At 45.4% G+C, this 14,389-nt stretch overlaps 1 protein-coding gene across 1 annotated transcript in view; it reads right to left on the bottom strand.

The window, feature by feature from the left end:
- Positions 1–14,389, bottom strand: part of tdp1 (tyrosyl-DNA phosphodiesterase 1) — an 89,165-nt gene that overhangs the window by 39,488 nt on the left and 35,288 nt on the right. Inside the window, exons 10-12 of the mRNA XM_073039364.1 lie at positions 11,621–11,809; positions 8,774–8,822; positions 2,268–2,334 (exon numbers count right to left, since the gene is read on the bottom strand). Coding sequence (XP_072895465.1) covers positions 2,268–2,334; positions 8,774–8,822; positions 11,621–11,809 — 305 coding nt within the window. The remainder of the gene's footprint in view (positions 1–2,267; positions 2,335–8,773; positions 8,823–11,620; positions 11,810–14,389) is intronic.

Here is a 14,389-nt window from a genome sequence, read left to right as displayed (position 1 = left end):
GTTTCGGGCTGAGACCCTTCAGCAGGACTGGAGAAAAAAAAGGTAAGGAGTAGAGTTAAAGGTGGGGCAAGGGGAGGGGGAAACACAAGGTGACAGGTGAAACGGGGAGGGGAGGGGTGAAGTAGAGAGCTGTGAAGTTGATTGATGAAAGAGATACAGGGCTGGAGAAGGGGGGAATCTGAGAGAAGAGGACAGAAAGCCATGGAAGAAAAAGTGGGGAGGAGCACCAGAGGAAGGTGATGGGTGGGCAAGGAGATAACATCAGAGAGGGAAAAGGGGATGGAAAATGGTTGGGGGGAGGGGCGGAGGAGGGGCATTACTGGAAGTTTGAGAAATAGATGCTCACGCCAGCAGGTTGGAGGCTACCCAAGGGGAATACAAGGTGTTGCTCTTCCAACCTAAGTGTGGCCTCATCACGACAGTGGAGGAGGCCATGGACAGACAGATCGGAATGGGAATGGGAAGTGGAATTAAAATAGGTGGCCACTGGGAGATCCCGCTTCTTCTGGTGGACAGAGCGCAGGTGCTTGGCTAGTCCATGCTAGCTTTGCCTTCTACCTCGTCCAATCTGCCTGAACCCTCCAAATCATGTACTATAGACAATAGACAGTAGGTGCAGGAATAGGCCATTTGGCCCTTCTAGCCAGCACTGCCATTCACTGTGATCATGGCTGATCATACACAATCAGTACCCCGTTCTTGCCCTCTCCCCATATCCCTTGACCTCACTATCTATAAGAGCTCTATCTAACTCTCTCTTGAATGCATCCAGAGATTTGGCCTCCACTGCCTTCTGGGGCAGAGCATTCCACATATCCACCACTCTCTGGGTGAAAAAGTTTTTCCGCATCTCTGTTCTAAATGGCCTACCCCTTATTCTTAAACTGTGGCCTCTAGTTCTGGACTCACCCATCAGCGGGAACATGCTTCCTGCCTCCAGTGTGTCCAATCCCTTAATAATCTTATATGTTTCAATCAGATCCCCTCTGATCCTTCTAAATTTTTATCCAAATTTCCACTGGCACCTCGTTCCATACAAGCACCACCCTCGGAGTCAAGACGTTCCCCTTTTCACCCTTAACCTATGACCTCCAATTCTAGTCTCACCCAACTACAGTGAAAAAGCTTGCTTGCATTTATTCTATCTGTATCCCTCAATTTTGTGTACCTCTAATCAAATCTCCCCTCAATCTTCTAGGTTCTTGAGAATAAAGTCCTAACCTATTCAACCTATTGCTATAACTCAGGTCCTCAAGACCCAGCAGCATCTTTGTAAACTTTCTCTGTACTCTTTCAATCTTGTTGATACCTTTCCTGTAGGTAGGTGACCAGAACTGCAGACAATACTCCAAATTAGGACTTACAAACAAACATCAACATAACATCCCAACTAATGTGCCAAAAGCTCTCTTTACAACCCTATCCACCTGGATCTGCATTCCAGGATTCCTCTGTTCTACCACACTCCTCAGTGCCCTACCGTTCAATGTGCAAGTCCCACACTGATTTGCCCTCACAAAGTGCAACTCCTCATACTTGTCTACAATAAATTCCATCTGGTGGCATTTTTCAACCCATTTTCCCAGATGGTCTCAATCCCACTGTAAGCTTTGACTGTCTTCCTTGATGTCCAATACACCCCCAATCTTGGTGTCATCCGCAAATTTGCTGATCCAGTTAACCACATTATCATCCAGATCGTTGATAAATGACAAACAACAACAGGCTCAGCACCGATCCTGCAGCACTCCACTAGTCGCAAGTCACCAGAGACAACCATCTACTGCTACTCTCTGGCTTCGCTTGAAAAGCCAATGTTGAATTCAATTTACTACCTCATCCTCAATGCCAAGTGACTAAACCTTCTGCATCAGCCTCCCATGTAGGATTTTGTCAAAGGCTTTGTTAAAGTCCATGAAGACCACATCCACCGCCTGTCCTTCATCCACTTTCCTGGCAACCTCCTCAAAACACCTTATAAGATTGTATTGCTTTATGAATCTGACTCTAGTAAGCTCTTTTCATGTATCAATTTGTCTTCCACATTGAGACATTTCATATAATCTAAAACATGACAATTATGCATGTTTCTATCCACTCTGCAGGCTGAGTATTTTGCTGTTTTTTTCAGCTCCTCTACGCCATAACTCACACATACATATAAAGGCTGAAAGCTTGTGGTTAAAAAAAAAATCAAACGAGCTACGGTCCTGACACCACTTGCGTGAAATCTATTTACTCATTAACAAAGGTCAGAGGTCACCTACCAAAGGAATGAGGTCAGCCAGGGTTGCTTCTGAGCAGTGTCAATGGCATATGGCAGAGAACCCCCACCTGTTGAAGGAAACGGGATCTGTTAGCAGTGGTACCCTTCCGCAGGTCCTAAGGATAGAGGAACAGGAAATAAAGCATAAGCAATGTACGGTGTACAAGGTTTTGTGCAAGAAACCTCCAGGCGTCCCAGCTTCCCTCCACATTCCAAAGACATACAGGTTGGCAGGTTAATTGGTCACATGGGTGTAACTGGGCTGCCTGGCCAGAAGGGCCTGTTACTGTGCTGTATTTCTAAATAAAACTGTGCCCACCATTTTCGAAGGAACCCAATTTGTTCCCAGGCGTTTGATGCTATTAGCTCTGAAGTATTAAATGACCAGCTGTCTGAGTGCTACACAAGGCCATAAGACAAAGGAGCAGAATTAGGCCATTTGGCCTATTGAGTCTGCCCCACTATTCCATCTTGGCTGATTTATTATCACTTTCAACCTCATTCTTCTGCCTTCTCCCCACAGCCTTTTACACCCAGACTAATCAGGAACCTATCTCCTCTACTTTAAATATACCCAATGACTCGGTCTCCACAGCCACCTGTGGCAATGAATTCTGCAGATTCACCACACTCTGGCTAAAGAAATTCCTCCTTATCTCTGTTCTGACACTTGATATACAGTATCTGAAAGAAAGTACATTTACAGTGATAGAATGCCTAATTAAGTTTCACAGAAACTTCTAACACAAATTAATTCTTAAATTGCAATAACTCCTAGGAAAAATGCACATTCAAATCTTTCCAAATGTTCAATTTCTTTTATTTTAAAAGTGTTCTTTCTTTTGGGATTTTTCAAACTGCTCACCAGTATGAGTAAGAATGAATTTAAAATTCAATCCCACATCCTCCTAAATTCATTTGACAAAATAAATCCCTTTTTGTCCAGACTTTCAGTCAACTGTCCTTTGGGATATTTTACCATGTTGGCAGCAATATGTTTTCATATATCTCTATCTCACTCATGTCCATTTAGCCCATGACATTGACAGCGTCTCTCAAGAGTGAATTTATCAATTACTCTTCTCCTCTCTCACATGCTACAGTACAGTAGCCGGCATAATCAAAGACCCTAGCCACCTTGGACATTCTCTCTGGTCCCCTCTCCCATCAGGCAGAAGATACTAAAATCTGAAAGCACATACCATCAGGTTTAAGGCCATCTACTATCCCACTTGAACGGACCACTTGTACAATGAGATGGACTCTTGACCTCACAATTTACCTCATCACGATCCTGCACCGTATTGTTTGTCTGCACTGCCCTTTCTCTGTCACTGTTACACTTTATTCTGCTATTGTTTTCCCCTGTACCTCAGTGCACTGTGTAATGATTTGGTCTGTAAGAAGAATATGCAAGATTCCCACTGTATCTCGGTACACGTGACAATAATAAACCATTACCAGTTCTGAATTTGCAATCATATGTGCAGCCTCAGCTTCAGCTGCTCATGCACGTACATGCAGGCCAACACTCAAAGTACAGGTTTCCCCCGCTATCCGAAGGTAGAGCGTTCCTATGAAATGGTTCGTAAGCTGGAACGTCGTAAAGTAAATAAGCAATTACCATTTATTTATATGGGAAAAATTTGTGAGCGTTCCCAGACCCAAAAAAACCCCTACAAATTCATGCCAAATAACACATAAAACCTAAAATAACAGTAACATATAGTAAAAGCAGGAATGATATGATAAATACACAGCCTATATACAGGTAGTCCCCAAGTTACGAAGGTCCGACTTACGAACAATTCGTACTTACGAACCAAGGAAGGAGAACGCTGTCCACCATTTTAAGTCATTGCCATTGACACTGTGTTGAGTGTGAACTTTGTATTTGGCTTAAATTTTTCTTAGCAAGATTCGCCCTGACACCCCCCCCACCTTCCTGTCAGATGGTGGCAAATGAGATCAGCGCCGGGCTTGAGAATGGAAGTTCCCAAATTCGATCCAGTGACAGACTGCTCCCGATCGTGCTGGGTTGATGTCGAGCTAGCAACTCGACCTCGTAAAAAAAACACTGCCACCTACAGTTTAAATTCTCACGTGGAACATTGTGGAGGATCAAATACCTGAATCCAAACCTAGCACAGCCCCCACTTGTCCCATTTAACCTGGCTCAGTGCGGTGGACTTTAGGACCTGGAGAATTCAGTGTGGTGGTCCTTAGGACCCAGTGGAGCTCGGGACCCACGCCCACAGTGTTTCTGTTGATTTGACAGGAAGCGATCACGATTGAAAATAAAGTGGAAATAATAAAGCGATCAGAAAGAGGTGAAACACCATCGGTCATTGGAAAAGCGTTAGGCTACAGTTGGTCAACGATTGGAACAATTTTAAAGGATAATGGAGCATGTGAAATAAACCGACATAAAGCACAGCTGCTCGCAGGCACGTGTTTAAGCAATGGTGGTTAGAATGCAGTTCCGGGGGAGGAGCTTGGCTGCTCGGGGCGAGCGCTGCCTTTTTTCATAACAGTGAAAACACTCTTCTGTTAGCGAAAACAGGTAACTAATGTAGGTCTTTTGAAACAGCGAGGTGTCATAAAGCGAACGTTTGAAAAATGGGGCCCACCTGTATGTATACATTATACAACCTAGAGATTTGTCTCCTAACAGGCAGCCGTGAAACAAAGCATCCAGAAAAAAAGCCCACGTGTGTATATACACACACTGCGGGGCAGTGATCTGAACCGTCTCCCAGGCCCCCACACTGTGACCTTTCAGTCCAAACTGGTTCACCCCTCACCTTGAGCCTCGACACCCTGACCTTTTCAGTCTCGCCCGGCGCTTAAATCTCCATCCAAACAGGCTCTGCCACTTGGATACTCCAGACTTCACCACCTCGATTCAGCCTGTGCCTGACTTGTCACGCTCTTCCATGCTCTCAGCGATGGGCCTGCTGCCTTACCTTGCCTTGGTTCTACCACATCTAATTGCCTCCAAGTCCAAAGGGACGTTACAGACCATTACTTGCGATGCTCATTACATTAACGATCTGGAAGAAGGGACAGGGTGTAGTGTATCTAAGTTTGCTGATGACCCTAAATTGAGTGGAAAAGCAAATTGTGCAGAAGATACGGAGAGTCTGCAGAGAGACATAAATGGGTTAAGTGAGCGGGCAATGGTCTGGCAGATGGAGTACAATATTGGTAAATGTGAGGTTATCCACTTTGGAAGGTAAAAGATGGAAGATCAGATTATTATTTAAATGACACAAATTGCAGCATGCTGTTGTGTAGAGGGACTTGGGAGTGCTTGTGCATGAATCACAAAAGGTTGGTTTGCAGGTGCAGAAGGCTGTCAAGAAGGCAAATGGAATGTTGGCCTTCATTGCAGGGGTATTGAATTTAAGAGCAGGGAGGTTATGCAGCAACTGTACACGGTACTGGTGAGGCCACACTTGGAGTACTGCGTGCAGTACTGGTCTCCTGATTTGAGGAAGGCGATTCCAGAGATGAGGGGATTAGACTATGAGGATTGATTGAGTCACCTGGGACTGTATTTGCTGGAATTCAGAAGAACGACAGGGGATCTTATAGAAATATGTAAAATTATGAAAGGGATAGCTGGTAGGTGAGACAAGAACAAGGGGTCGTAGCTCAAGATTCGGGGGAGTAGATTTAGGACGGAGTTGAGGCTTTTCCCAGAGAGTGGTGAATCTGTGGAATTCTCTGCCCAGTGAAGCAGTGGAGGCTACCTCAGTACATATATTTAAGACAAGGTTGGATAGATTTTTGCATAGTAGGGGAATTAAGGGTTATGGGGAAAAGGCAGGTAGATGGAGAGGAGTCTATGGCCAGATCAGTCATGATCTTATTGAATGGCGGAGCAGGCTCAACTGGCCAGATGGCCTACTCCTGCTCGTATTTCTTATATTCTTATCATTTGCCAGAAAAAAATATGGTTAACAAAATATTTAGTTGCTATCAGTTTTGTTAGCCACCACCCAGAAGTCGCTGAGGTTCACCAGTGCCATCTCAAACTGAAGTAGCATAAAACACGCGCGTGTGTCTATAGGCAGTTACAAGCACACACGAGAATGTAAGGAACAGAGGTAGGACAAGCTCTTGGAACTCCTCTGCTATTCAATGAGATCATGGCTGACCTTTCACCTCAACATCACTTCTATACTAACTGGTGATTGGTTTATTATTCTCACATGTACCAAGATACAGTGGAAAAACTTAGCATGCCATCCAGATTATTAGCGGTGAACCCGGATAGGATGCACTCTATGGTGTATCGGCAAATATTGGTGAGGATCATCAGGAACATCCTCACCCTTCTAAGAAAGTAGAGGAGCTGGTGAGGTTTCTTAACTGTGGTTGGAGCAGGTCAAATTGTTGGTGGCACTTACACCCATGAGCTTGAAGCTCTCAACCATCTCTACCTCAGCACCAGTGATACAGACGAGCGTGTTGCTCACCTTGTGTCCTGTAGTCAATGACAGCTCTTTCGTATCCATACAGCACAATATCCAAAGACTGAATACATGTGGGAACGGTCAGCAGATTCAAGTTATCAAGTGTTAACATCTTAGAGGATCTATCCTGGGCCCAACACTTTGATGCAAATGTGAAGAAGGCACATCAGTAGCTTCACTTCATTACAAGTCTGATGAAATTTGACACATCACCAAAGACTCCAGCAAATTTCTACACACGCACGGGGGACAGCATCCAGACTTGCTGCATCACAGCCCGGCATGGAAGGGCCAACGTGCAGGTTGAAAGAGGGTACAGATGGTTTTCGACTCACCTAGTTCCATCATGGGCAAAACATTCCCAGCTAGCGAGGAGATCTTCAAAAAGCCATGCCTCAAGAATGCAATACCCATCACTAAGGACCCTCATCATCCAGAAAGTGCCCTCTTTTTATTATTAGTATCAGGGAGGAGGTACAGGAGTCTGAAGACTTACACTCAACATTTTAGGAACAGCTTCTTTCCCTCCGCCATCAGATTTTTGAACGATCCTTGAACACTATTCCTCCTTCACACTATTTATTTATTTAGATGAGGCAAATACATTACGGAGATTTAAGGGTCTCTTAGATAGGCACATTTAGAGACACAGCACAGTAGCAAGCTCAACAAGCCTGCAACACACAATTACACCCGTGTGCCCAATTAACCTACTAACCCGTATGCCTTTGGACTGTGGGAGGAGACCAGAGTACCCAGAGGAACTCATGGTAATGGGGACAGCGGTGGAATGAACCCAGGTCACTGGTGCTGTATCAGCGCTGCATTTCCCTCTATGCTACCATACCACCCCATTTCACTCACATTGATTTAAGGAAAATGGAGGGTTATGTGGGAGGAGGGCTATATTGATCTTGAAAGGTCAGTGCAACATTGAGAGGTCTGTACTAGTCTATCCTCTGTGTTCAATTTATTTATTATAACAGTAATTTTAATGTCTGCACTGTACTGCTGACATGAAACAACAAATTTCATGACATACACAAAGTGGCCACTTTATTAGGTACACCCACTCGTTAATGCAAATATGTATTTAGACCATCGCATGGCAGCAACTCAATGCATTAAAGCATGCAGACATAGTCCAGACTTTGTTGTTGATCAGTGCAAACATCAGAATGGGGAAGAAATGTGATCCAAGAGTGTTTGACCGTGGAGTGATTGTTGGTGCCAGATGGGGTGGTTTGAGTATCTCAGGAAAAGCCGATCTCCTGGGATTTTCACGCACAACAGTCTCTACGGTTTACAGAGAATGGTGCAAAACCATAAAACATCCAGTGAGCAGCAGTTCTGTGGGCGAAGATGCCTTATTACTGAGAGAGGTCAGAGAATAGCCAGAGTGCTTCAAGCTGACAGGAAGATGACGGCAACTCAGATCACCACACGTTGCAACGGTGGTGTGCAGAAGAGCATCTCTGAATGCACAACATTGAAGTGGATGGGTACAGCAGCAGAAGACCATGAACATACACTCAAAAAGTGGCCACTGAGTCTACATCGGTGACAATAAACCTAATTCTGACCTCGTGATCTCTGTGCTGGGTGGCACGGTAACCTACTGATTAGCATAACACTCTACAGTGGCTGGGGTTAAATTGCTGCCACTGCCTGTAAGGAATTTGTACATTCATTGCCTTGGTCTCCTTTAGGTGTTCAGGTTTCCTTTCACATTCCAAAGACACACAGGTCAGTACGTTGTGGCTAGTCTATGTTGAAACGTGTGGATGCCCTCAGCACATCCTTGCTCTTGACACAGATGTCCATTTTCAATGCATTTCCTGATCCACGTGACAAGGCAAATCGTTACTCATTGTCGGAGGAATCACACACGGCTCAAGTACAGAATTCTAAACATCCGCTTCCCTCTGGATGTAGAAATTCCTGATGTATATAATTACACATGCATCTACATTAAGCGCACGCACACAGCCTAGAGCGGATGACACAAGCGGAAGTTGATACTTACCCGGATATCCTTCCAAACTTGTTCGGACGTTTTCGACTGTCGGGTAAACCTAGTCAAACAAATTCCAATTTACATAAAACGTAAATATTTGTGCTTCAACTGTGGACTAAACAAGCTTGTTCCCAAATCATTTGTTTGCTGTTGGGAGATGAAAGTCATAATGCTATTGAATTGTTAGTGTACAGAAGGAGGCCCTTCAGCCCACCAAATCCGTGCTAACAGCACCCACGCTTACTAGCCCTATTTACCAGTTCTTGCTCCATCACCTACTGTGCCCTGGCACATCAGTTAGAATACAGAACAGTACAGTGCAGGCCCTTCAGCCCACAATGTTGTGCTGCCCTTTTAACCTACTCCAAGATCAATTTAACCCTTCCCTCCAAGTAGCCCTCCACTCACCTTTCATCCATGTGCCCTTTACGATCCCAGGAATGAAAGGGTAAACGTATGAGGAGCATTTGATAGCTCTGGGCTTGTACTTGCTAGAGTTTAGAACAGGGGTTCCTAACGTTTTATACGCCATGGACCGATACCATAGAGCAAGTGGTCTGTGAACCCCAGGTTTAGAAGAACAAGAGGGGATATCATTGAACATGTTGAATGCTGAAAGGCCTAAATAGAGGGGACATGGAGCGGATGTTTCATATACTAGAACCAGAGGGCACGGCTTCAGAATACAAGGACACCCCTTTAGAACAGAGATGACGAGGAATTTCTTTAGGCAGAGGGTGGTACATCTGTGGAATTCATTTTCACAGTTGGCTGTGGTGGCCAAATCATTGGGTACATCTGAAGCGGAGGTGGATAGGTTCTTGATAAGGAAGGGCATGGAAGGTTATGGGAAGATGACAAGGGGATGTGTTGAGAGGGATAATAAATCAACCAAGATGGAAAGAGGAGCAGACTCGATGGGCTGAATGGCCTAATTCTGCTCCTACGTCTTACATCACATCCAGATACCTCATTAGTGCTGTGAGAGTCTGTCTCCACCACCTCCAAAGGCAGTGTGTTCCAGATTGCAACCATAAAATTCTTCTCTCTGGTGTTAGACACGTTTGCAGTGGGGATAAGTCTGACCATCCCCATTAGAAGGGTTCGGAGGTATTTGTTCTGCATACTGCTGTCAGTTCCCCCCCTCAGACTGCCCTACTCCAAGAAAAACAAGAGCAGTCAGCCTCTTTCCTCCTTATTATTGACCCCTCCCCAGCCGGGCAACATGTTGGTGAATCCCCTCTGCTCCCTGCCTCATGTGACCTCATTTCTCCCTCTTCTCTCTTTTGCCCATCTCCATTCTGGATCCCCTCTTGCTTTTCTCCTCACCTGCCTATCCCCTTGCTCTTGTGCTACCCCATTCCCTTTCTCCGGGGTCCACTGTCCTCTCCCATCAGATCCCTCCTTCCTCAGCTCTCTACCTCCTCCACCTATCATCTCCCAGCTTCTCGCTTTATCCCTCCTTCCCCTCCAGCTGGTTTCAGCTGTCTTCTCTCAGCAACCTTTGATCTCCCTACTTAACAAGAGTCAATCAATTTCCGCTTTAAATAGACCCAATGACTTGGTCTTCACTGCGCCTATGACAATGAATCCCACAGATTCATCAACCTCTGGCGAAAGAAATTCCTCCTTATTTCTGTTCTAAATGGTGGATGCCCTTCCATTCGGAGGCCGTGTCCTCTTGTCCTAGACCCTCCCACTATTACAAAGGTCCTCTCCACCGTCACTCTATCTAGGCCTTTCAAAATTCCGTAGATTTCAATAAGATTAGGAGAATTTGTTCCACTTGCAGTGTTATGAGTCTTTAGAAGTCTTTTTGCTCAAAGGGTGGTGTAAGCAGAGAATTTGGATACTTTTAAGGCAGAGGTAGGTAAGATTCTTGAAGAGTGGGGTGGTCTTTGATGGTTGGGGTGAGGAGTATGTGAAAGGTTATCAGGGCTACATATGTGCAGTTGAGGTTACAGTCAGATGGGCTATGATCTTACTGACTGGCAGAGCCAATTCAGGTGTCTGCGACCCCAATATTCCTGATTTATTTATTTGTGTGGATGTAGCACAGTTGGAGGCCAATGTTAATGGATCTACAATTATCCCTGTAAACCTTTGAAGCATTTATCTATTTCCTTTTTCTGTTGCATCTGCTTTGATTCAGGCAAAAATAAACCAATAAAGAAACCCCCAGTTCTGGATTCTCCCACGAGAGTGTGCAAGCTGCAGTAAGGCAAGAGTTAACATTGTGTCCGGGCAGAGAGAATGCAGACAGCCCAAGCAAGAAGGGTCTTTGAGGAGCAGAGATTTTTACAGCATTGAACCAGAACCACTCGTCTTACTGAGACAAGATACGAATATAAGGGAAAGATTCAATGGGCACAGACACCAACTGAAGGAGAGTTACTTTACTGGCTTCAACATAGCATTAGTTGCTAGCTCGTAGCTTCTATAGACTTTAAGACCTATATTTCGAATGGTGATTGATCTCACAAGTAAGGAATTCAAAGGTACACAGTTTACCAAATGGTTATTATTCATAACTGCTAGTCAATTCTGTATAAAAACGGCATTTCTCTGTTCAAACTTCAGAACAGTTTGGTGACGGGGGGGGGGGGGGGGGCATACTGTTCTCCTTGTGCACAAGTAAGAAAGATGTGATTGGGGAATGAATGTGACTTTTCAGAGTCCAGTTAGTCGGTGACAACAAGAGGGAACGTACTTTACGCACCCACATTGTCACGACCCAATTTACCCATTTCAATCAAGTGCCCACTCTTTCTTCTAAGATTGGTCCTATAGAACTATTCTTCATAAGCCAGCCCACCCGTTCTAGGTATCCACGAGTGATTCGATGAGTATATTCACCAAATGAAGAGGAGATGGCTTCAGACTGCTCAGGCATTTCTGATCTGGGCCTAGTGTCGCGAGACTCTGCTTAAACTCCGAGCACAGCCATTTTGTTCCATCACCTCCCAGGGAGCCGATGCTGGAAAACTGGCCAATCAGAGGCCACGATTCCCGACTTGCCACGGAGGACCCACAGCCACTCAGCACCTAGGGAGAGAACACAGAACATTATCGCTCAGAATGGGCCCTTTGGCCAATGGTGTTGTGTTGACCTTCTCTAAGAACAATTTAACTCTTCCCTTTGACATAGCCCTCCATTTTTCTATCATCCATGTGCCTATCTAAGATTTTTTTTAAAGCCTCTAATGTATCTGCCTCTACCGCCTCTGCTGGTGTACGTTCCACGCACCCACCACTCTCTGTGTAATGAACTTACCTTTAGCATTCCCGCCCCCATCACACCTTAAAAGTATGCCACCTCATATCAGCCTCTTCTGCCCTGGGAGGAAGTCTCTGGCTGTCCACTCCATCTATGCATCTTATCATCTTCTACATCTCTACCAAGTCATCTCTCATTCTCCCCCACTCCAAAGAGAAAAACTTTAGCTTGCTCAATCTATTCTCATTAAGACATGCTCAGCATCCCGGTAAATCTCCTGTGCATCTCCTCTGAAAGAGCACAATGAAATAGGCCATTCAGCCCATCAATATAGTCCTGGCTGATCTGCCCCAGGTGCATACCCCTCCTCTGTGCCAGATACCCACAACCCCCAATTCCCTGATTTTTCAACAATCTACCTATCTTCACTTTAAATTCTTGAGGAGATGGCTGCAGAAAACGCCAGGGCACAGAATTCCAGAGGCTCCCTGCAAGAAGGAACTTCCATGTCCCTTGGTTTTAACTGACTGATGCCTTATGCCCCCTTGTTTGAGATTCTCTCGCTACTGAAAAGATCTTCACATACTTGTCGATAACACAAGAGATTCTAGAGAAGTTGGAAATCTTGAGACACACACACCCCCCCCCCCACCCCGGACAGGAATAAATATTCGATGTTCGGGGTCGAGACCTTCATCGTGATCAGAAAGGAAGGGGACTTACTTCGTCTTTCTTCCTTCTGGCTTCAGTCCCCTTTCTTTCCAGTCAGTCCTGATGAAGTGCCCCAGCCCGAAACGTCAAGATTTATTCCTCTCCATAGATAGTGCTTGACTTGCTGGGAACCTATAGCTTTCAGTGTGTTGCGTGTCCAGATTATCGTGGTTTTCAATTCGATAGCGACACACACAAACTGCTGGAGGAACTCAGCAGGCCAGGCAGCATCTACTGAAAAGAGTAAACAGCTGGCGTTTGGGGCCGAGACCCTTTGGCGGGACTGAAGAAGAAAAGATGAAAAGGTTGGGGGGGAGGGGGGAGGAAGAAGTACAAGGTGGTAGGTGACAGGTGGAACTGTGAGAGGGGAGAAGTGAAGTAAAGAGCTGGGAAGGTGATTGATGAAAGAGATAAAGGGCTGGAGAAGGGGCAATCTGATAGGAGGGGACAGAAGGCCATGGAAGAGAGAGGAGGAGGAGGAGGACCAGAGGGAGGAGATGGGCAGGTAAGGATATACTTCTTTGTGGTGGCGTGTTGGGGAGGAAGCATTAAGAAGAGGGATGCCTCACGTCTTAATAAGCTGGTAAGGAAGGCGGGCTCTGTCGTGGGCAAAGTACTGGAGAGTTTAACATCGGTAGCTGAGCGAAGGGCGCTGAGTAGGCTACGGTCAATTATGGATAACTCTGAACATCCTCTACATAGCACCATCCAGAGACAGAGAAGCAGTTTCAGCGACAGGTTACTATCGATGCAATGCTCCTCAGACAGGATGAAGAGGTCAATACTCCCCAATGCCATTAGGCTTTACAATTCTACCGCCAGGACTTAAGAACTTTTTAAAGCTATTATTAATGCTTTTTGAGATGGTGATTTAGATGCATATCATATTTTTTTTACTGAGTTAAGTATTGTATGTAATTAGTTTTGCTACAACAAGTGTATGGGACATTGGAAAAAAGTTGAATTTCCCCATGGGGATGAATAAAGTATCTATCTATCTATAAGGCGAGAGACAGAAATGGGAATGGGGAATAGGGAAGGGGTGGGAGGGGCAATACCAGAAGTTTGAGAAATCGATGTTCATGCTGTGAGGTTGGAGGCTACCCAGATGGAATAGTAGGTGTTGCTCCTCCAATCGGAGTGTGGCCTCATCGTGGCAGTAGAGGAGGCCGTGGACTGACATGTCAGAATGGGAAGTAGAGTTAAGTCCAAAAGTGTTGGCTCACAGCTCAGAACACGAAAAACAACCTCCCCTCCATGGACTCTGTTTACACTTCCTACTGCTTCAGTGTAGAAACTAACATAATCAAAGACTCCTCCCACACTGCATATTCCCTCTTCTCCCTCCTCCCTTTGGGCAGAAGATGCAGAAGCCTAAAGTATAACCAGGCTTAAGGACAACTTGGTATGATAAAATGGACTCCTGGCCTCACAATCTACCTTGTTATGACCCTGCCCCTAACTGCCTGCACTTCCCTCTCTCTGGGACTCTCACACTTTATCCTGCATTCTGTTATTGTTTGTCCTTGTGCCACCACAATGTACTGATCTGCCCAGCAGTGTCTCTACTTTCTGCGACGGCTGAGGAAAGTCCATCTCCTATCCCCCATCCTCATCACATTCTGCAGGGGTTGTATTGAGACATCCTGAGCAGCTGCACCACTGCCCAGTTCGGAAATTGCACCGTCTCGGATCGC

The sequence above is a fragment of the Hemitrygon akajei genome, chromosome 3 (genome assembly GCF_048418815.1).
Source record: "Hemitrygon akajei chromosome 3, sHemAka1.3, whole genome shotgun sequence".
Lineage (NCBI taxonomy): Eukaryota > Metazoa > Chordata > Chondrichthyes > Myliobatiformes > Dasyatidae > Hemitrygon > Hemitrygon akajei.
The sequence above is the reverse complement of the archived record's forward strand: the minus strand, read 5'-3'. Positions and strand labels throughout refer to the sequence as shown.